The sequence below is a fragment of the Callorhinus ursinus genome, unplaced genomic scaffold (assembly GCF_003265705.2).
Source record: "Callorhinus ursinus isolate GAN/ISIS: 27379988/994484 unplaced genomic scaffold, GSC_fseal_2.0 scaffold58, whole genome shotgun sequence".
NCBI classification, from domain to species: domain Eukaryota; kingdom Metazoa; phylum Chordata; class Mammalia; order Carnivora; family Otariidae; genus Callorhinus; species Callorhinus ursinus.
The window spans coordinates 1,163,938-1,185,776 of NW_027397120.1; the positions used below are offsets into that span (position 1 = coordinate 1,163,938).

At 50.3% G+C, this 21,839-nt stretch overlaps 1 protein-coding gene across 1 annotated transcript in view; it reads right to left on the reverse strand.

The window, feature by feature from the left end:
- LRRC27 (leucine rich repeat containing 27) overlaps positions 1–21,839 on the reverse strand; it is a 43,956-nt gene continuing 22,117 nt past the window's right edge. Inside the window, 3 exon segments of the mRNA XM_073884721.1 lie at positions 1–707; positions 6,103–6,219; positions 15,821–15,958. Of these exon segments, the coding sequence (XP_073740822.1) occupies positions 564–707; positions 6,103–6,219; positions 15,821–15,958 (399 nt within the window). The 3' untranslated portion in view covers positions 1–563.

Sequence of the window (21,839 nt, forward strand, 5' to 3'; positions counted from 1 at the left end):
TTTATTTAACACTCAATCAGACGGTCCTGCAGAGAGTAAGTCGGGCAGGGTCTGACTGGCCTGGGTGAGGGTGGGCTGCGAAGGGCGGCCGGGGGCAGAGGTGTGTAAGCAGGAAGCGTGAGGCCAAGGGAGAAGAGCAGTGCCGGGTGCAGGGAGGGGACTCACAGACTTCTGACCCCCCCAACTGAAACGCGTGAGTCAGTGGACACGAGGGTCCCACGGGTGGCCAGGGCGGCAGGGGTGGGGGAGACAGGGGCTGACACCAAAACATGTTGTCAGCCGGATCTGCAGAGACGTGGGCACGGGAGTGAAAACCGCGTGGCTTGTTTACCGCATCCTCTCCTTTAATCCAGCTTAAACCCTGTACAGCCTCGGAAGGAGCCACGCAGCCGAGGCCGTGAACAACCGCCCAGGGGTGGCGTCGGACCCGCCCCCTCCCCGCCAAACGCTTGGAAGGGGGCACCTGGCAGGCTCACAAGCTGCTAAACCAAATCCTCAGGTCTGAAGATTTTCGGTCAGCACAAGTGATACTCGCTCCTTAGCATCTGTCATCTCTCCTCTTACTAGTTCACGTTAAACAGTATATCCCAAGGCCGAGATGCAGGTGCGTGGAGTGGCAGGTGTCCAGCGAGAGCGGTCAACTGGCGGCTTCTCATCCAGGTCGGTCCCAGCCTCAGGTTCCTCACTTCGCCCTGTAGCTTTCTAGCCTTTTGGGAGAAAGGGAGGGGGTAAAGTTATCCAGGCCGGCAGGGCCCGCGGCAACAGCATGCCTCCGGTGCAGACACACGGACCCATGCAGGGGCGGGCAGCACCCTGTCCCCCCCGGCCGGAGCCCGCCTTCCTCGAGGGGCCTACTCACCGCGGGATGCTCTGCAATGGAGGCAGCTGAGCGCGCCCTCTGGCCCGTGGAGGACGGCGGCCTCTTAGGTCGGCCCAGGGACCACCCCTCTTGGAGTCCCACCAGGGCCCCGCCCGGGACCTCTGCCTACAGCTGTCTGAGTGAACGCCAGGTGATGGACGGATGAAGGCTCTCCTGCTCACCATCCCTGCCCATGGTCACACCTGAGACTCACACCTGCCCTGGGTGGCCAGGGCCACAATTGCCACCCTCCCACCACAGACACAGCAACAGGACCAGGGGTCCCTAAGAGAGTTCCCCGCCAGTCTGCTGGGCCCGGGAAGTGGGACAGAGCGGCCAGCATCAAGGAGCAGGCTCTTTCCTGCCTCTGCCCCGAGAGAGGCTGGCCAGTGGGAACTTAGCAGTACTGGGCCCACCCCATCCCCAAGAAGGGCCCGTCCTTTGTGCTCCCCCCTGTTCCTCAGTTCTACCTCCCTGGGGCATGACCTGGACCCCGCCTCCAGCCCAGGCACCTGAGTCCCCTCATACAGTCCCATCACAACAAGGGGCGAAATGAACGTCCAGCTTTATGTCGCTCGGACTCGGTAAATAGTACATCTGACCGTCGCACAACGTCCAAACCTGCCCGGTCTGAATTCCGCGTGAAACTGTTCACCCCCCAACTCTACTAACAGCCTGCTGTGGGCCAGAGCCGCAGTCGACTAGCACATGCTGTGTGTATTCTTCCAGTAAAGTCAGCACGAGAGGACACGGTCGCTTCGGAAATCACATTTACAGCGCCGTCCCAGGGACGATGCGCCCCGCGGAGGGCACACCTGTGTTGCTCATGGGCGGACTGTACTTGCTGCCAATCCAGCAAGTGTCCACCGGTGACATCTTTCCCGTAGAAACCTGTGTTCTTCGTGGGTTAAGAACTGCTCCTTCGAAAGTCTTCCTTTGTCTTCGACATACTTGTCACGGATTCCTCAATGTCCTCTCCCCTTGGTCAGACGCTCAGCCTCCTCTGTCTGCCCAGGAGACACCCTGCAGGCTCCTGGCTGCACTCCAGCCTGGCGGCCTGCACAGCGGGCTGTCTGGGGGCGCCCGGGCACTCTCTTGGGTCAGCTTCCCTTTTTCCAGAACATTTACTCCTCTTTCCTGCTCTGCTGTCTTGTTTTGGAGAAATGCATTCTGTGGTCGCTTCCCAAGAAAAGCTGCGTGGAAAGTGCCTGAGACCCCACCCGTGAAGGCACCCCATCCCCCGTCCTCTGCAGGCACCTGGCACCTGGCCTGATGGTCAGAGCACAGCACTCCCCCCCGATGGCAGACCACTCTGCCCCTCGGTGAGGAGTCCACTCCGTTCCTCTCTCCTGCCCTTCCCGTGTGCCCTATTCCCTCCCAGCAATCTCAGGTTTCAGTTTCAAATTAGACTTTTCAGAAAACGAAGAGGCTTTATTCCTGTAGAGCTGTCTTCATCCCCCACCAGCTGGGACATCTGTCACAATCCAGGAGCGACACGGACCCACTGTCATCACCCAGGGTCCGTAGTGCCCACCAGGGCTCACTCTTGTGTTGTGCATTGCACCGGTTTAGACAGACGGACAGTGACAGGTGTCCATCACTGTGTGGTCACAGTGGTTCTGCTGCCTGAGCATCCTCCCTGCTCCGCCTGTCCTCCCTCCTGGCAACCACTGATCCTCCCACATCTGTAGAGTTTTGCCTTTTCCAAAATGTCATACAGTTGTCACCTCAGACCGGCTCTCTCACTTAGTAATATGCATTTGAGGTTCCCTCGGGTCTTTTCATGGCGTGATAGCTCATTCCTTTTTGGACCCAATGATATTCCATGGGATCCATAAACAGTTTGCTTATCCACTCACCTACTGAAGGACATCTCAATTGCTCCTGGGTTTGCTAACTATGAGTGAAGCTGCTATGAACATTCATGAGCAGGTTTTTGCGTGGACCTAAGTTTTCAACTCTTTCAGGTAAATGCCAAGGAGCACAATTGCTGAATCTCAAGGTAAGAGTACATTCAATTTTGTAATAAATCACCAAACTGTCTTCCGAAGTGCCTGCACTATTCTGCACCTGCCAGCAGTGAACGTGAGTTCTTGCTGCTCCACATCCTCACCAGCATCCGGTGTGGTCAGTGGCGCCACTCTAATACATGTGAGTAGTATCTCTGTTTTAATTTGCAATTCCCTCCTGACATACAATATTGAGCATCTTTTCCTATGCTTAACATCTCTATATCTTTTTTGGTGAGGTGTCTGTTCAGATCCATGGCTCATGTTTTAACTGGGTTGTTTGTTTTCTTTGTATATTTTGGATAGCAGTCCTTTATCAGATGTGTGTTTTGCAGATATTTTCTCCAAGTCTCTAGCTTGTCTTATTCTTTTCACAGCATCTTTCACAGAGAAAAAATTTTAAATTTTAATGAAGTCAGGTTATCAATTTTTTCTGTCATACCTTTGGTGTTATATCTAAAACTCCCTGCCAACCCAAGGTCAGCTACACTTTCTCCTATTTTATTTCCTAGAAGTTTTGCAGTTTCACGTTTCACATTTAGGTCTGTGATGCGTCTTGAGTTAACTTCTGTGAAGGTGTGAGGTCTGGCTCTAGATTCTTTATTTTGCAAGTGTTCCAGCACCATTTCTTGAAGAGACCACCTTTGCTCCGCTGTGTCGCCATTGATCCTTCGTCAAGCGTCCGTCGACTGTACTTACGTGGGTCCATTTCTGCGATCCGTTGACCCGTTTGTCTACTTTTTCACCAACACCACACCGTCTTGACTACTGTAGATTTACAGGGAGTCTCTAGGTCGGGTAACGCCAGTCCCCCAACCTTGTTCTTCACCTTCAGTGTTTGTGGCGATTCTGGGCCTGTGTCTCCTCTCCATCTAAACGTTAGCATCGGGTTGTCGATACCCACAACATAACTTGCTGGGATTTTGATTGGGATTGTGTTGAATCTCTAGTCTTCCCATCCATGAACATGGGATTCCTCTCATCCATTTAGTTCTTCTTTGATTTCACTCATCAGAGTTTTGTTTTTCTCATATGGATCCTGTACATATTTTGTTAGATTTGTACCCAGCACCATTTTTTTGGTGCTAATGTAAATGATATGCTCTTAAATTCAAATCCCACTTATCTGCTGATATATTGGTAAGCAATTGGCTTTTATATATTAACCTTGGATCCTATAACCTTGCCATGACCACTTTTTAGTTGTAGGAGTTTTTTTGTCAATTCTTTTGGATTTTCTTTTTTTTAAAAAAAAGATTTTATTTATTTATTTCACAGAGAGAGAGAGACAGCGAGAGAAGGAACACAAGCAGGGGGAGTGGGAGAGGGAGAAGCAGGCCTCCCGCGTAGCAGGGAGCCCAATGTGGGGCTCGATCCCAGGGCCCCGGATCATGACCTGAGCAGAAGGCAGATGCTAACAACTGAGTCACCCAGGCGCCCCTCTTTTGGATTTTCTACATAGACAATTATGTCAACTGAAAACAAAGACAGTTTTAGCTCCAGCTTCTTAACCTGTATATCTTTTCCCTTTCTTGTCTTGTTGCAAAAGCTAGGACTTCCAGTATGATGCTGGAGAGGAATGTTCAGAAGGGTTGTCCCTGCCTTGTTCCTGATCTTCAGGAGAAAGGGTGGTTTCTAGTTTCTCACCATGAAGTATGATGTTCACTGTAGCTCTTGTACATGTTCTTTATCAAGTTGAGGAAGTTCCACTCTATTCTCAGTTTGCTAAAAGCTGTTATCACAAATAGGTGTTGGATTTTGTCAAATGTTTTTTCTGCATCCACTGACATGATCATGTTATTTTTCTTCTCTAGCATTATATAAATTGATCTTCAAATGCTGAATCACCCTTGCACACCTGGGATAGATTCCACTTGGTCATGGTGTATAATTCTTTTTATATATTAAGTTTGATTTGCTAATATTTTATTGAAGATTTTTGCATCGATTTTCAGGAGAGATATTGGTCTGTTGTCTTCCTCCAATGTAACACCTTTGTTCTGATTTAGAGTAATGCTGGCCTCATAGAATGAATTACGATTTTTTCCCTCTGCCTATGTTTTCTGGAAGAGATTATAGAGAGTGGGTATAATTTCTTCCTTAAATGTTTGATAGAATTCACCAGTGAACCCAGTGGAAAATTATTATTGATTCAATTTCTTTAATGGATATCAATCTATTCCGATCATCTACTCCTTCTTGTATGAGCTTTGGCAGATGGTGTCTTTCAGGGAACTGGTCCATCTCATGTTAGGTTTGTGAGCACAGAGTTATTCCTAACACCAAACAGACTTTTCACTCCCCTGCAATGTGAAGCTTGAGACACAGATGTTTAGAAGTCGTGGTAGGGTTTGGGGTGTTTAAGGAGGCGGTTACAGCTGTAGACAATAGATTTGGGAAGAATAAATCTCACCTGAAGGCAGGTACAGTTCTCTGGGCTGGGAAGGAAAAGATTCTGAGAAGAGGGGAGAATCTGATGGGGGGGTCCCCACGACATGGCCCAGGCCCTCCACTTGCACTCCCACCTTCCCCGTCCTGCCCCAGGTCCACGGAGAGAGGTGACAATGAGCCCTCCGACAGGCAGTGCTGAGCTGCTGCATCGGGGGTGAGACTTGCAGACCAGAGCCCAGGCGGCAGGGGAGAGCAAGCATGTTCTCCTGCACCGTGAGCAGCAAGGGCACAGAAACATCAGGGTCAGCCTACACAGACTCTCTGAGCTCGGTCATTCTAGGGAGGACCACGGGTTCCCTCCACCAGCTGGGTGGGTAACTATGGCTCCTTCAGGGTGGAAAGCTGCCTTCCTTGACCCCAGCATCACTCTCATGACCCTGGTCATTTCTGCACAAGCAGCAGGTGCGTACCAGGACCTGCGAACGGACGGACGCATGTGAAAAGGCCAGCCTCCCTGCCACACAGACACCGGAGGCTCAGCCCGCGCCCGGCTGTGGCCAGGCCCTCTCGCGGCCCCACCAGGCTCTGCTGGGCACAAAGCGTGGGCGAGGACCCCACAGACACGTCCCTATCTGCCCCCCCCTGATCAAATGGTGGCATAACACATCTGTGGGCTCACGTGCCGCGAAAACACCTTCCTGTCCTCTAACCATGATCCTGGGCATACCCTCACCGTGAGGCCCGGTAAACGCTCCCCATCATGGGAGAGAACACGCGCGTGGCAAGTTCCCTTTGATTTTCCCCAGAACACTTTATTTTTACACACAGCCGACAAATACTTACAATCTCCAAATCCTGCACAGCCTGCCCACTTTCCTCGAGTGGCTCCATCCCCTGAAACCCTTTTCTGCGTTTCTGTACTTTCTGAATGTGCTGTTTTAGGTGTTCTTCTAGATGCCCCTGAGGAAACAAAGGGTAAAGGAAAGGGTTTTACACATGGAGTCGAGTCTCAGAAACTCCTCTTCCAACACGGGAGAGAGAATTTTCCTTTTTCCTCCAGGCCACACTAGAGTCCCGCGGCTCAGGGGCTGTCACGACATGGTGACAACGCAGTGATGGTGGGGCCATGAGAGGCCATGAGAGGCCACCGGCTCTCCCTCCAGGCAGCAGCTCAGACAGGCCCAGATGGTTAGAAGCTGTGAGAACACACTATGTTTTAAACTTCAAATCCAGGTAAGAAATGACACATTCAGGACAATGCACAGAAAGCCACATGATGGGGAAGGTCTTTTTTTTTTTTTCAGGAAGCCAGCCCTGTGCCCCACTTTCTTTTTAATTTTTGTATTGTTATGTTAATCACCATACATTACATCATTAGTTCTTGATGTAGTGTTCCATGATTCATTGTTTGTGCCTAACACCCAGTGCTCCACGCAGAACGTGCCCTCTTTAATACCCATCACCGGGCTAACCCATCCCCCCACCCCCCTCCCCTCTAGAACCCTCATTTGTTTTTCAGAGTCCATCGTCTCTCATGGTTCGTCTCCTCCTCTGACTTACTCCCCTTCATTTTTCCCCTCCTGCTATCTTCTTTTTTTTTTTTAACATATATTGCATGATTTGTTTCAGAAGTACAGATCTGTGATTCAGCAGTCTTGCACAATTCACAGCGCTCACCACAGCACATACCCTCCCCAATGTCTATCACCCAGCCACCCCCTCCCTCCCACCCCCCACCACTCCAGCAACCCTCAGTTTGTTTCCTGACATTAAGAATTCCTCATATCAGTGAGGTCATATGATACATGTCTTTCTCTGATTGACTTATTTCACTCAGCATAACACCCTCCAGTTCCATCCACGTCGTTGCAAATGGCAAGATCTCATTCCTTTTGATGGCTGCATAATATTCCATTGTGTATATATACCACCTCTTCTTTATCCATTCATCTGTCGATGGACATCTTGGCTCTTTCCACAGTTCGGCTATTGTGGACATTGCTGCTATAAACATTGGGGTGCACGTACCCCTTCGGATGCCTACATTTGTATCTTTGGGGTAAATACCCAGTAGTGCAATTGCTGGATCGTATGGTAGCTCTATTTTCAACTGTTTGAGGAACCTCCATACTGTTTACCAGAGGGGTTGCCCCAGCTTGCATTCCCACCAACAGCGTAGGAGGGTTCCCCTTTCTCCACATCCCCGCCAACATCTGTCATTTCCTGACTTGTTAATTTTAGCCATTCTGACTGGTGTGAGGTGGTATCTCACTGAGGTTTTAATTTGGATTTCCCTGATGCTGAGCAATGTTGAGCACTTTTTCATGTGTCTGTTGGCCGTTTGGATGTCTTCTTTGGAAAAATGTCTGTTCATGTCTTCTGCCCATTTCTTGATTGGATTATTTGTTCTTTGGGTGTTGAGTTTGATAAGTTCTTTATAGATTTTGGATACTAGCCCTTTATCTGATATGTCATTTGCAAATATTTTCTCCCATTCTGTCGGTTGTCTTCTGATTTTGTGGACTGTTTCTTTTGCTGTGCAAAAGCTTTTTATCTTGATGAAATCCCAATAGTTCATTTTTGCCCTTGCTTCCCTTGCCCTTGGCGATGTGTCTAGGAAGAAGTTGCTGCGGCTGAGGTCGAAGAGGTTGCTGCCTGTGTTCTCCTTTAGGATTTTGATGGACTCCTGCCTCACATTTAGGTCTTTCAACCATTTGGAGTCTATTTTTGTGTGTGGTGTAAGGAAATGGTCCAGTTTCATTCTTCTGCATGTGGCTGTCCAATTTTCCTAATACCATTTGTTGAAGAGACTGTCTTTTTTCCATTGGACATTCTTTCCTGCTTTGTCAAAGATGAGTTGACCATAGAGTTGAGGGTCCATTTCTGGGCTCTTGATTCTGTTCCATTGATCTATGAGTCTGTCTTTGTGCCAGTACCATACTGTCTTGATGATGACAGCTTTGTAATAGAGCTGGAAGTCTGGAATCATGATGCTGCCAGCTTTGGTTTTCTTTTTCAATATTCCTCTGGCTATTCGGGGTCTCTTCTGGTTCCATACAAATTTTAGGATTATTTGTTCCATTTCTTTGAAAAAAGTGGATGGTATTTTGATGGGGATTGCATTGAATGTATAGATTGCTCTAGGTAGCATTGACATCTTCATAGTGTTTGTTCTTCCAATCCATGAACATGGAACGTTTTTCCATTTCTTTGTGTCTTCCTCAATTTCTTTCATGAGGATTTTATAGTTTTCTGAGTACAGATCCCTTGCCTCTCTGGTTAAATTTATTCCTAGGTATCTTATGGTTTTGGGTGCAATTGTCAATGGGATCAACTCCTTGATTTGTCTCTCTTCTGTCTTGTGCTTGGTGTATAGGAATGGCACTGATTTCTGTGCATTGATTTTATATCCTGCTACTTGACTGAATTCCTGTATGAGTTCTAGCAGTTTTGGGGTGAAGTCTTTTGGGTTTTCCACAGACAGTATCATATCATCTGCAAAGAGTGAGAGTTTGACTTCCTCCTTGCTGATTTGGATGCATTTGATTTCTTTTTGTTGTCTGATTGCTGTGGCTAGGACTTCTAATACTATGTTGAATAGCAGTGGTGATAGTGGACATCCCTGCCGCGTTCCTGACCTTAGGGGAAAAGCTCTCAGCTTTTGCCCACTGAAAATGATATTCGCTGTAGGTTTTTCATAGATGGCTTTTATGATATTGAGGTATGTACCCTCCATCCGTATACTCTGAAGAATTTTGATCAAGAAAGGATGCTGTACACTATCCTTCTGGGTATTTACCCCAAAGATACAAATGTAGGGATCCGAAGGGGTACGTGCACCCCAATGTTTATAGCAGCAATGTCCACAATAGCCAAACTGTGGAAAGAGCCAAGATGTCCATCGACAGATGAATGGATAAAGAAGAGGTGGTATATATACACAATGGAATATTATGCGGCCATCAAAAAGAATGAGATCTTGCCATTTGCAACGACGTGGATGGAACTGGAGGGTGTTATGCTGAGTGAAATAAGTTAATCAGAGAAAGACATGTATCATATGACCTCACTGATATGAGGAATTCTTAATGTCAGGAAACAAACTGAGGGTTGCTGGAGAGTGGTGGGGGGTGGGAGGGATGGGGTGGCTGGGTGATAGACATTGGGGAGGGTATGTGCTATGGTGAGCGCTGTGAATTGTGCAAGACTGTTGAATCACAGATCTGTACTTCTGAAACAAATAATGCAACATATGTTAAGAAAAAAGAAAAAGAGGAAGATAGCAGGAGGGGAAGAATGAAGGGGAGTAAGTCAGAGGAGGAGACGAACCATGAGAGACGATGGACTCTGAAAAACAAACTGAGGGTTCTAGGGGGGAGGGGGGTGGGGGGATGGGTTAGCCTGGTGATGGGTATTAAAGAGGGCACATTCTGCGTGGAGCACTGGGTGTTATGCACAAAGAATGAATCATGGAACACTACATCAAGAACTAATGATGTAATGTATGGTGATTACCATAACAATAAAACCTTAAAAGAAAAAGAAAGGATGCTGTACTTTGTCAAATGCTTTTTCTGCGTCTATTGAGAGGATCATATGATTCTTGTTCTTTCTTTTCTTAATGTATTGTATCACGTTGATTGATTTGCAGAAGTTGAACCAACCTTGCAGCCCAGGGATAAATCCCACTTGGTCATGGTGAATAATCCTTTTAATGTACTGTTGGATCCTATTGGCTAGTATTTTGGTGAGAATTTTTGCATCCATGTTCATCAAGGATATTGGTCTGTAATTCTCCTTTTTGATGGGGTCTTTGTCTTGTTTGGGGATCAAGGTCATGGTGGCCTCATAAAATGAGTTTGGGAGTTTTCCTTCCATTTCTATCTTTTGGAACAGTTTCAGGAGAATAGGTATTAATTCTTCTTTAAATGTCTGATAGAATTCCCCTGGGAAGCCATCTGGCCCTGGACTTTTGTTTGTTGGGAGATTTTTGATGACTGCTTCAATTTCCTCAGTGGTTATAGGTCTGTTCAGGTTTTCTATTTCTTCCTGGTTCAATTTTGATAGTTGATACATCTCTGGGAATGCACCCATTTCTTCCTGGTTATCTAATTTGCTGGCATAGAGTTGCTCATAATATGTTCTTATAATTGTTTGTATTTCTTTGGTGTTGGTTGTGATCTCTCCTCTTTCATTCATGATTTTGTTGATTTGGGTCATTTCTCTTTTCTTTTTGATAAGTCTGGCCAGGGGTTTATCAATCTTGTTAATTCTTTCAAAGAACCAGCTCCTAGTTTCGTTGATCTGTTCTACGGTTCTTTTGGTTTCTATTTCATTTGATTTCTGCTCTGATCTTTATTATTTCTCTTCTCCTCCTGGGTTTAGGCTTTATTTGCTGTTTTTTCTCTGGCTCCTTTAGGTGTAGGGTTAGGTTGTGTATTTGAGACCTTTCTTGTTTCTTGAGAAAGGCTTGTATTGCTATATACTTTCCTCTCACAACTGCCTTTACTGTATCCCAAAGATTTTGAACAGTTGTGTTTTCATTTTCATTGGTTTCCATGAATTTTTTAAATTCTTCTTTAATTTCCTGGTTGACCCATTCGTTCTTTAGTAGGATACTCTTTAGCCTCCATGTATTTGAGTTCTTTCTTACTTTCTTCTTGTGATTGAGTTCTAGGTTCAAAGCATTATGGTCTGAAAATATGCAGGGAATAATCCCAAACTTTTGGTACCGGTTGAGACCTGATTTGTGACCTAGGATGTGATCAATTCTGGAGAATGTTCCATGGGCACTAGAGAAGAATGTGTATTCTGCTGCTTTGGGATGGAATGTTCTGAATATGTCTGTGAAGTCCATTTGGTCCAGTGTGTCATTTAAAGGCTTTATTTCCTTGTTGATTTTTTGCTTAGATGATCTGTCCATTTCAGTCAGGGGGGTGTTAAAGTCCCCCGTATTGTTGTCAATGTGTTTCTTTGCTTTTGTTATTAATTGCCTTATATAATTGGCTGCTCCCATGTTCGGGGCATAGATATTTACAATTGTTAGATCTTCTTGTTGGATAGACCCTTTAAGTAGGATATAGTGTCCTTCCTCATCTCTTATTCCAGTATTTGTTTTAAAATCTAATTTGTCTGATATAAGGATTGCCACCCCAGCTTTCTTTTGGTGTCCTTTAGCATGGTAAATGGTTTTCCACCCCCTCACTTTCAATCTGGGGGTGTCTTTGGGTCTAAAATGAGTCTCTTGCAGACAGCATATTGATGGGTCTTGTTTTTTAATCCAATCTGATAGCCTGTGTCTTTTGATTGGGGCATTGAGCCCATTTACATTCAGGGTAACTATTGAAAGACATGAATTTAGTGCCATTGTATTGCCTCTAAGGTGACTGTGACTGTATATTGTCTGTGTTCCTTTCTGGTCTATGCTGCTTTCAGGGTCTCTCTTTGCTTAGAGGACCCCTTTCAATATTTCTTGGAGGGCTGGTTTCGTGTTTGCAAATTCCTTTAGTTTTTGTTTGTCCTGGAAGCTTTTTATCTCTCCTTTTTTTTTCAGTGACAGCCTAGCTGGATATAGTATTCTTGGCTGCATATTTTTCTCATTTAGTGCTCTGAAGATATCATGCCAGTCCTTTCTGGCCTGACAGGTCTCTGTGGATAGGTCTGTTGCCAATCTAATGTTTCTACCATTGTAGGTTACATATCTCTTCTCCCGAGCTGCTTTCAGGATTTTCTCTTTGTCTCTGAGACTCGTAAGTTTTACTATTAGATGTCGGGGTGTTGACCTATTTTTACTGATTTTGAGAGGGGTTCTCTGTGCCTCCTGGATTTTGATGCCTGTTTCCTTCCCCACATTAGGGAAGTTCTCTGCTATTATTTGCTCCAATATACCTTCTGCCCCTGTCTCTCTTTCTTCTTCTTCTGGGATCCCAATTATTCTAATGTTGTTTCGTCTTATCGTATCGCTTATCTCTCGAATTCTGCCCTCGTGATCCAGTAGTTGTTTATCTCTCTTTTTCTCAGCCCCTTTATTTTCCATCATTTGGTCTTCTATATCACTGATGCTCTCTTCTGCCTCATTTATCCTAGCAGTTAGTGCCCCCATTTTTTATTGCACCTCATTAATAGCCTTTTTGATTTCGGCTTGGTTAGATTTTAGTTCTTTTATTTCTCCAGAAAGGGTTTCTCTAATAACTTCCAAGCTTTTTTCAAGCCCAGCTAGTATCTTTAAAGTCATGACTCTGAACTCTAGGTCTGACATCGTACTAATAATGTCCATATTGAGTAGGTCCCTGGCTGACGGTTCTATCTCTTGTTCTCTTTGCTGAGGTGATTTTTTCATCTTGTCATTTTGTCCAGAGGAGAATAGATGAATGAGAGAACAAAATGCTAACAGATTAACAACGTCCCCAGCAAATATACTCTATACAAATCAGAAAAGACCTGAAACCAGGGGAAAAGAAAGGGAAAGAAAGAAAAAAGAGAAAAAAAAAAAGAAAAAGAGAAAAACAAACAAAAACAGAACAAAACAAAAAAAAACAGAATATGATCAAATATGATCAGGCTAGTGCATAGATCAGTGCCACACACTAGATTTTGGGCGTATTTTGGTCTGTTAGAAGAAAGTGCCTCCTAAAATTTTAAAGGAAGAAAGACTTATATATGTACAAAATAAGGGTTGATACAATGAAGGGATGGAAGATGACTGTAAAGATAAAAATTATTAAGGATTTTATAAAAGGAATTGATAAGATAAGAAGTTGTTTGAAAAAAGAAAGATTTAAAAAAAAAAAGAAAAGAAAAAAAAGGGAGAGAATGTGATCAGGTAGGAGACAAGAACAAAGCCATACACTAGTGATTTAGGGTATATTTTGATCTGTTAGAAGAAAATGTATCTCAAAATTTTAAAGAGAGAACAACTTTTATATATATGCCAAAAATAAGGGTAACTACTATGAAGGGATAAAATATGACTCTCAAAATGAAAATTAAAAAATGTTTTTTTAAAAAACGATTGATAAGATGTTGGTTGAAAAAGGGAAAAAGAAAATTCAAAAAAAACAGTTAAAAAAATTAACTTTGAAAAACTAAAGAATCATGGTAAAAAAGCCATGAATTCTATGTGCAGTATTCCCCTAGCGCTGGAGTTCTCCCATTCTCCTTGATCGGTAAACTTGGTCTTGGCTTGCTGGCTGTTTGTGCTGATCTTCTGGGGGAGGGGCCTGTTGCCGTGGTTCCCAAATGTCTTTGCTGGAGGTGGAATTGCCCCGCCCTTGTCGGTCCGGGCTGAGCAAGCTGCTCCGGTTTGCTCTCGGGAGCTTTTGTTCCCTGCAAGCTCTCGGTACAGCCTTGGAGGACCAGGGTGAAAATGGTGGCCTCCCAATCTCCGCCCGGAGGAGCTGAGAACTCGGGGTCCCGCTCCTCAGTGCGCCCCCAGAGAAAAGCAGTCGCTCCCGTGTCCCCTGGTCTCCGGCCGCACTCCGTGCTCACCCGGCCTGTGACCGAGCGTTTCTATCTCTGGCACCCGACCCCGTGTGGAGTCTCCAAACCCAGCAGATCCCTGCGGTGCGCTCCCGCGCCGCTCCTCCCGGGGGAGGAAGGGGAGTCTCCCCGGATCTGCCGCCTGTGGGGTCCCTGCTGGAGGAGCAGTGGCCCGACTGTGCCGCGGATCACAGTTTATGGCCACCCCGAGCTGAGAGCCCGCGACTCTGCTCCGTCTCTGCAGCCGGCTTCCCGGCTCCGATCCCTGGGAGCTCTGCCGCACTCAGGCACCCCCGGTCTTTCTGTGACCCCGAGGGTCCTGAGACCACACTGTCCCGCGAGGGTTCCACCCCCCGCTTAGCCACTGGAGTGACGTCCCTCAGCGGAGCCGACTTCTAAAAGTTCCGATTTTGTGCTCCGCGGCTCTGTCACTTGCCAGAAGCGGCCGACGGAGGCCCCCTCCCCCGCCGTCTATCCTCCCGAATATCGCTTCGGATTCACTTCTCCGCACGTCCTACCTTCCAGTAAGTGGTCGCTTCTCTGTTCAGAGAGTTGTTGCTACTCTCTTCTTCGATCTCCTGTTGAGTTCGTAGGTGCTCAGAATGGTTTGATCCCTATTCAGCTGAATTCCTGAGACCAGACGAAATCCAGGTCTCCTACTCCTCCGCCATCTTGCTCCACCCGAAGGTCTTTGTTTTCAAAGGAAATACACAGTTGTAATAAATCCTTAAACAGGTTGTATTAAATTAGGATTTTAGATGTACTTTCTCTGCCAACATCAGGGCTTTGGGCTCATATATATTCTTTGCTTTTAAAACAAGGACGCTCAGAACAGCAGAGCATTCTGGAAGGGTGTGTGGGAGGGTGGCAGTGCCCCAGCATGTGCGCTGGCCGTGGAGTCTGAGGTGAGTCTGCTGGGAACATAGCCGTCTCCCCTCAGCCAGGGCCTCCCAGAAGACCCCAGCCCCACACCGGCAGCAGGCTCTGTGTTGGCTTTGTTCACTCCTCCCAGCAGCCCCCAGGCCTGCTCCACACAGAATCCAAGTGTCCGCACTTCCAACCCTGGTTCTCGGTAAAGCCCTGTCTACAGGGTGGTTGGAGGCCAGGGGCTTCCTGACAGTGACGCTCATGAGCTGTGAGGAGACATTTGCTGCCCATGTTCATCTAAACCATTCCACATGGCTGGGGGTTCATCCAGTGTGCAGACCTATAAAACTGTCCCCAAGTGTCCTAGGCATGAAGGAGGAATGACTCCCCAGAAGAGAACAGCCCTTTGCTGTTCACATGTCACACCATGACGACCTTCCTCCAGGCCTCTCAAACCACGCTTGGTCTCCAGAGCGCTGAAACACACAGTGGTGGGCAGGGCCAGCAGGTGCAGAGGCCAGGTGGCCAGGCCGGTCCTCCTGCGAGCCTGGGAGTCCCCCAGCCACGCCCACAGCTCCCTTCCACTCAGGCTTTCGGCGCCCAAGGCGGGGCTGGTGCAGATCAGAAGGGAGCCGCTAGGGAACAAGAGGGACCCAGGAGATGGTGCTGAAGCCCCAGGGCCTTCCAGCAGTGCCCCCTGACGCCCGTGGCTCTCCCAGCATGCCTGGGAGGGGCTGCGGGGTGCAGAAGAGCAGAATCACAGCATTAGCGTCTTGTGTGCAAAGACATCGGTTCTTTGGCAAAATGCACACACGCGCGCGCACACATGAACGCGCACACGCACACACAAGCATGCGCGCACACAAGCACGCACACGCACACACGCGCGCTTGTGCACACACGCGCGCACGCACACACATGCACACACACACACAGACAGCGGCCTCGCAGCAGCTGGGGATCTGTGAGGGGCTCGACGGGCATTCCCAGGGGGCAGACGCTAGGTCAGCATCGGGTCTGAGCAAGCACACCCCTGAAGCGCGAACACAGGAAACAACAGAGATGCCAGGCCCCCAGCAGCTGCTCTTCCCTGCGTGGAAGGGCAGGGACCCGCCCTCCCCCTTCCTCTCCTCGGAGCCTGCCGCGGGGGTGGCCAGGCCCTCCTTTGCTGCCCATGAGCACTGGTGCGGTGAGTGTCTGCAGAGGGCTGTGGAACTTGGATCCCAGGTACCAATCTCTTGTCTTTACTTGCTTCTGACGACTTCTCTTTGCTTGGCCTCATTTTTCCAGACGGATTCACTGGCATTTTCTCATTATCTATCAAATCCGTGGCAAAGGGAATCTTTGAGTCCACCTGGGAAAATACAAGATGTTTCTAGGAATCCGAGGGGACACTGCCGTTCACACAAAGCGCGCGCCCGGGGGGAACTGGGCTCGTCCTTCCTCTGTGAGGAGGCGCATCAGTGGCTGTCCTGAGGAGGCCACGCTCCACCCACTCCCGCCTTGGGCTCGGCCGGCCACTGGCTGTGGGAGGGCAGGGGGGCAGGGTGCAGAGGTGCCGGGCACGGGGATGCCAGGTGGGCCTGGAAGGTGATCCCTGCCCGAAGTTCCGTTCCTCACAACAGACAGAAAACTACGATGGGCCCCAAGTCTCTCCAGTGGACGCCACTATATTTTCGATTGCTGAGTTTCAAGCTAATGCGTAAGCACTCCTCCACAACTGACAAGTGGTGGGGGGAAGGAGGAGTCGGGTCCTTGCAGAGCCTGTGTCATAAAGTCACGGCTCTTAGATCAATGACATCACGAACCCGCACAAATAAATGTTGAAACCCAAGAGAAGTACTTCAAAGTTGACTTTTTTGTATACAGCACACTGTGATTCCAAGTGAAAACCTGCAGCATCCACGGGACCGCAGGTGGAGAGGAGTGTGAGAGATCTCGAACGTTCCCCCCGCTTTCAGGGATGAAGTCTGAGGACCAGACTGATCTCTTCCCACCTCAGGGAGCTTTAGACCTGTGTGTGTGTGTGTGTGTGTGTGTGCGCGCACACACCCGTGTGCTTACACCTGTGCCTACGTGCACCTGTGTCAGTACCTGTGTGTACATGTAAATGTGTGCTCCTGTGTCAGGACTTGTCTGTGCCTGTTCCTGCATATCTCTGTGCGCACCTGTGCCCGCGCACCTGTGCCCGCGTATCTGTGTGTGCATATACCCGAGTGCACCTGTGTGTGCGCACCTGTGCCCGTGTATCTGTGTGTGCGCGCATCTGTGCCCGCGTCTCTGTGCGCGCGCACCTGTGCCCGTGTATCTCTGTGTGCATGTACCTGAATGCGCCTGTCTGCACCTGTGTGTATTTGTGCTTCTGTCTGCACGTGCCCGTCTACCTCTGTGCGTGCGCACCTGTGCCCATCTATCTCTGTGTGCATGTACCTGAATGCGCCTATGTCTGCACCTGTATTTGTGCTTCTGTCTGCACGTGTCTATCTCTGTGCGCGCGCACCTGTGCCCGTGTATCTCTGCGCGCGCACCTGTGCCCGTCTATCTCTGCGCGCGCACCTGTGCCCGTCTATCTCTGCGCGCGCACCTGTGCCCGTCTATCTCTGTGTGCATGTACCTGAATGCGCCTTTGTCTGCACCTGTGTTTATTTGTGCTTCTGTCTGCATGTGTCTGTGTACCTTCCTCTGAGGAGGCATGCCCCTTAGGGTGTCAGAAAGTTGGGCAGAGGGGAAGACAGGGCACGTGCAGGGATGGGGAGGGGAAGGTGAGGCAGGTGCTGAACACCTCCCACCAGGGGCTCCTCCAGCTGGAGTCTGGTGGGATCAATGTAGCGCTTACCTAGACTGTGCCTGCAACGGTCTCCGCTGCCATGGCACCTCTAAGTGGATTACCAGGGCCTGTCTGGTCATCACATGCCTGAGACTTAGAAGACGCTTAATACCACAGGCGGGGGGAGGGGGGCAGGCAGAGGGGAGGGCGGGAGCTGGCCCACTTTTACATAATGAGGACTCTCCTAAACATTATTCCAACAGGAAGAGAAGAACACATGTAAATTTAGTAGGTGTTTTTTAAAGTCAGACATGCAACTTAATTTTTTTTTTTTAGTATAAAGGTACATTACTTGGAAAGAAGTTCCCAGCTACATTTTACTATCTGTACAAAACACAGAGGAGGAAGACTTCCCAGACACCCAGTCCTCTGCTGAGAGCAAGGACCAGGGGCAGGGTGGGAAACAAGGTGAGTGGGTGGCGCCCTGTTGTGTCCCGCGTCCTGCTGGCCACAGCCCTTCTGCGCAGGGACAGAGCCTGACGCAGCCATTTGTTGGGGAGGACACGCGGGGCTGGCTTTCACTGGTACACAGTCACCTTGCAGAGGACAGTGCAATCCACAGACGTGTGTCTCTGTGTGTCGGTGTTTGTGATCGGACTGCTGCTATCAAAGCACAAATTACCAAAAGCTCAAAGAAATTCGCATTTTTAACTTAAAGAGCTACTTCCCCATGCTGTAGCAACCGCTGTCCCCACAGTCTGTCCCACGCGGCCCTGCTGAGTGGCTGGTTGATGGCGTCACCCCCACAGCTCCCAAGCAGGCTGAGCCTCCATCCTGCTGACCGCTGTCAGCTTTCCCCTTCTGGGGACTGCCCCTTGCCCACTTTTCTATTGGATTCTTTAATTTAAAAAAGTCTATTTGTAGTCATTCATCATAGATAGTAACCTTATGTCTCAAAACATGTTACAGATAGGTTCCTGTATCTTTTGACTTTATGGTATTTTAGTCCATCTAGAAATTTCAGTTTTAGGAAGTTAAAATTTTTTATTTTTTGTTTCAGAGCTTCTGTATTTCCTATTTGATTTATGAAATTTTGTGTCATTCCAGGTTATACAAATACTCTGAAGTTTTCATGCTATAAAATACAACGGTGATTGTGTACAGTACCTCCATGTAGTTTACAAATTATACATCACAGGATACCCTTCTTCTTGCAGAGTATCAAGGAAGTCCTATTTCCAACTAGAACTAACCACATGCAAGAAGTTAGCTCCAGCGATCCCACCTCTGGGCACACACCCCCAAGGACTGAACGCAGGGACTGGAACAAATGTTTGCACCCCGTGTTCCCAGCAGCATGGTTCACAGCTGGAAGGGGCCCGAGCGTCCACATGGATGAAGGGAGGAAGGGAGGAGGGTCTCAGCCCTGCGAGGAGCAGCCCCGAGGGCCTGAGGCCGAGTGAAAGAAGCCAGACACGGAAGGACCAGCACCGCGTGCCCCACCTTCGTGAGGTCCCCGGGGCCGGCACCGTCAGAGACGGAGACGAGACGGTGGGCGCCAGGGCGGGGGAGGGGATGGGGACCGAGCTTCCGTCTCTGGGAGGATGAGAGTCGCGGGGCTGGAGGGTGGGGCTGGCTGCACAACACGGTGAATGTGCTGGACGCCGCTGAGCTGGGTGCTTGGTGGGGGAGGGCTCACGTGCGTGGTGTGTATTTTACCAGAATCTTACAAACAGGAACATACTGCAGCACACCAGCCGACAGCCTCCACAATTACAAGGGCGCCTTACTACAACTCTGAGAACAGGGCCAAGGCCCGCCACCCGCCGGGCCATGGTCTCTCGACCTGGTCTCAACGACCCCCTCTGCGTAATGGGAGGGGGTCCCGGCAGCCAGCAGAGGAGAGGTGCACCCAGGACCTTGGCGTGGATGGGCAAGGAGCTGTGCTGTGGGGCTGTGTGCACTGGGCACCTGACTCTCAATGGTGCACCCCCCATCGAGGGCCCCTTGCTGGGTCCGTCCCATTCAGCACCCAGGGCAGGCGGAAGGGGAATCGGGCTGATGGGCAGCAGGCAAGACCTGGCACAGGCGACCGTGAATCCTGTGTGTCTGGCCTGAGAAGCCAGAGGCTGGCTGAGGAGGGAGCCTGGCGGTGGATGATGGCACCAGGACATTCCTGGCCAGCAGGGGGTTGGAAGCCCAGGAGCCTGTGCACATCTAGGCGCCAGGGAACCTTCCAGAGCTGCTGCGTGTGCTCCGAGGACTCACGGAAGAGTGGAGGCCCGGCAGGCAAGGGCAGAGCAGCTGCAAAGGCCCTGTGGCAGAGAAGAGGGTCTAGGCAAGACGACAAGTAGAATCCAGGAGGCCCTGGAGGGCAGGCGGGGGCAGGCTGGCAGCCATGAGCTGAGCGGCCTGACGGGGAGGGCTGGGACTGGAGACCTGGACGGCGGTGGGGGGGCGTCGAGAGGGGGAGGTCGGTAGAGACCATGAGGCCTGGCTGCCAGGGACAGGGCCAGTCTTGGGGACGCCTGACCCAAGGAGGACAGGAACAGCTTCTCGCTAGGCCTGACAATGCGGTGGTCAGGGGAGACCCCGGGACAGAGGGCTGGTGGGGGCAAAGAGCACATGTCCCTCCAGGAGCTGGGGGCACCAGCGACACTCACTGCAGAATGCTGCCCAGCCTGAACCCCGGGCTCGGGTTTCGGGGGGAGGCTCGTGGAGGGAAGGGCCCTGGGCGGGGCTGGGAAGGCACAGCTGGGCCTGTGCAGAGGGGCCTGGGTCTGGGTGACAGTGGGGCGCAGGCACGGGGCCAGGAGCGGAACCAGCGGTCTCAGGGCCAGGGGAGGGCAGGGGAAGAGCAAAGCCTGGCCTGGCAGCACGCGGGAGCGCTGGGCAGGGACTGGCTGGCGGGCTGAAAGTACTTATTTCCTACTTGCTCTTTGCGGCAGTCCTGTATCGTGGCCATGCTGAGTCCTGATCCCTGAAGGACATGTATTAAGTGCATGCAGGTGAAATGACAGGACGCGTGGGTTTGCTCTAACTCGCTCAGCTGTGGGGGGCACGGGGGGAGGGTCCGCGGGGGACACCCAGCCTTTGCACCGCCCTCCTCCATCTCGCATGCTTGGAAATTCCCGCAAACGCTTTCAAGTGTGTTGTAGCCCCAGCAAGGTGAGAGCCTCCCGTGCGGGCGGGGACGCAGCGGGGAAGCGGCCCCGCGGGCAGGTGCCTGTCAGCACCGACACAAGCGCACCCTGTGCAGGAGTCAGTGGCTGGGGGCTTGCTCCTGGCTCGGCTCCCACAGCTCACGGAACCCTCACCTCCTCACCCACCTTGGGCTGGCCGCCCGCACGTGCGGCAACGCTCCACTCAGGAGCCCACAGCCGAACTCCATCCTGGCACCAGGAGTGGAGGGTGGCGCAGGCCCCCCAGGCAGAGGGCTCGGTCCCTCAGGGCCAGGCTGCCCCCTACGCTGCTGGCTGACCGGCAACCAAGCAGGGCTCCCACCACCCCGTGGGGTCGATGACTCGCCAGAGTGGCTCACGGAACTCAGAGACACAGCTGCTCACACGCACTGACTCAACACGGAGGCTGTGACTCAGGAACAGCTTCCGGAAGAGCCGCACAGGACGAGGTGCTGGGCAGGCTGCAGAGCCACACACCCTCTCTGGTGACCAGCCACGTGGCCAGGCTACCTAGGGCCCACCCTGCATCCCTAGTCCGCATAAACTCAGCTGTGCTCCCCGGGGCTCACTGTGAATAACAAGACACGCCACCACCCCAGGTCCCACGGGGTTTTACAGCCGTGTGGGGACAAGGGACAAACGTATTTCTCATTAGGCCATGGCATGCTCTCATAGACCAGCGTGAGTCTCGTTGGCTCTCTCAACCTGGGCTGTTTTAACTCGTAAGGATTTCTTCTAGACACTGGAGCCAGTAGGTAGCACGCCAACTCATCTCCCCGTGGCCAGAGGGGTAACCTGAAATTGGGATACAGTCTACTTAGAGCCACCCCATCTCCTGGCATTTAAATTGTTTCCAGTTTTTTGCTATAATAAAGCTCTGAAGGCATTCTTAAGAATGTCTACCTGTGCAAGTCTTGTTCCTAAAGTGGCGAAACACGGACTTTGAATGTTTACATGACAGAGGGGACACAGGACGCACACCATGAAGACACGGGGCACAGAACACGTGGCCCACGACACAGGGGGCAGAGGACAGCCCACCCCCAGCGAGGGGTCAAGGTAGGGCGGGGAGTACGGTCTCCTCCCAAGCCACTGTGGCTTTGCTGCTGCTCTAACAGTTTGCAGAGAACACAAGGGGTTTGGGTCCAGAACGTGTGTGAGAGAACCAACTGCTCTCCTGTCTCCTTCGTAAGAAGCTCAGGCGAGGGAATGAGCCAACGGATTCCATGGGAAAGGCACAGTCCCTGCCCCGCCTGGCACTCTGAGGACCTGGGGTCCCAACCACA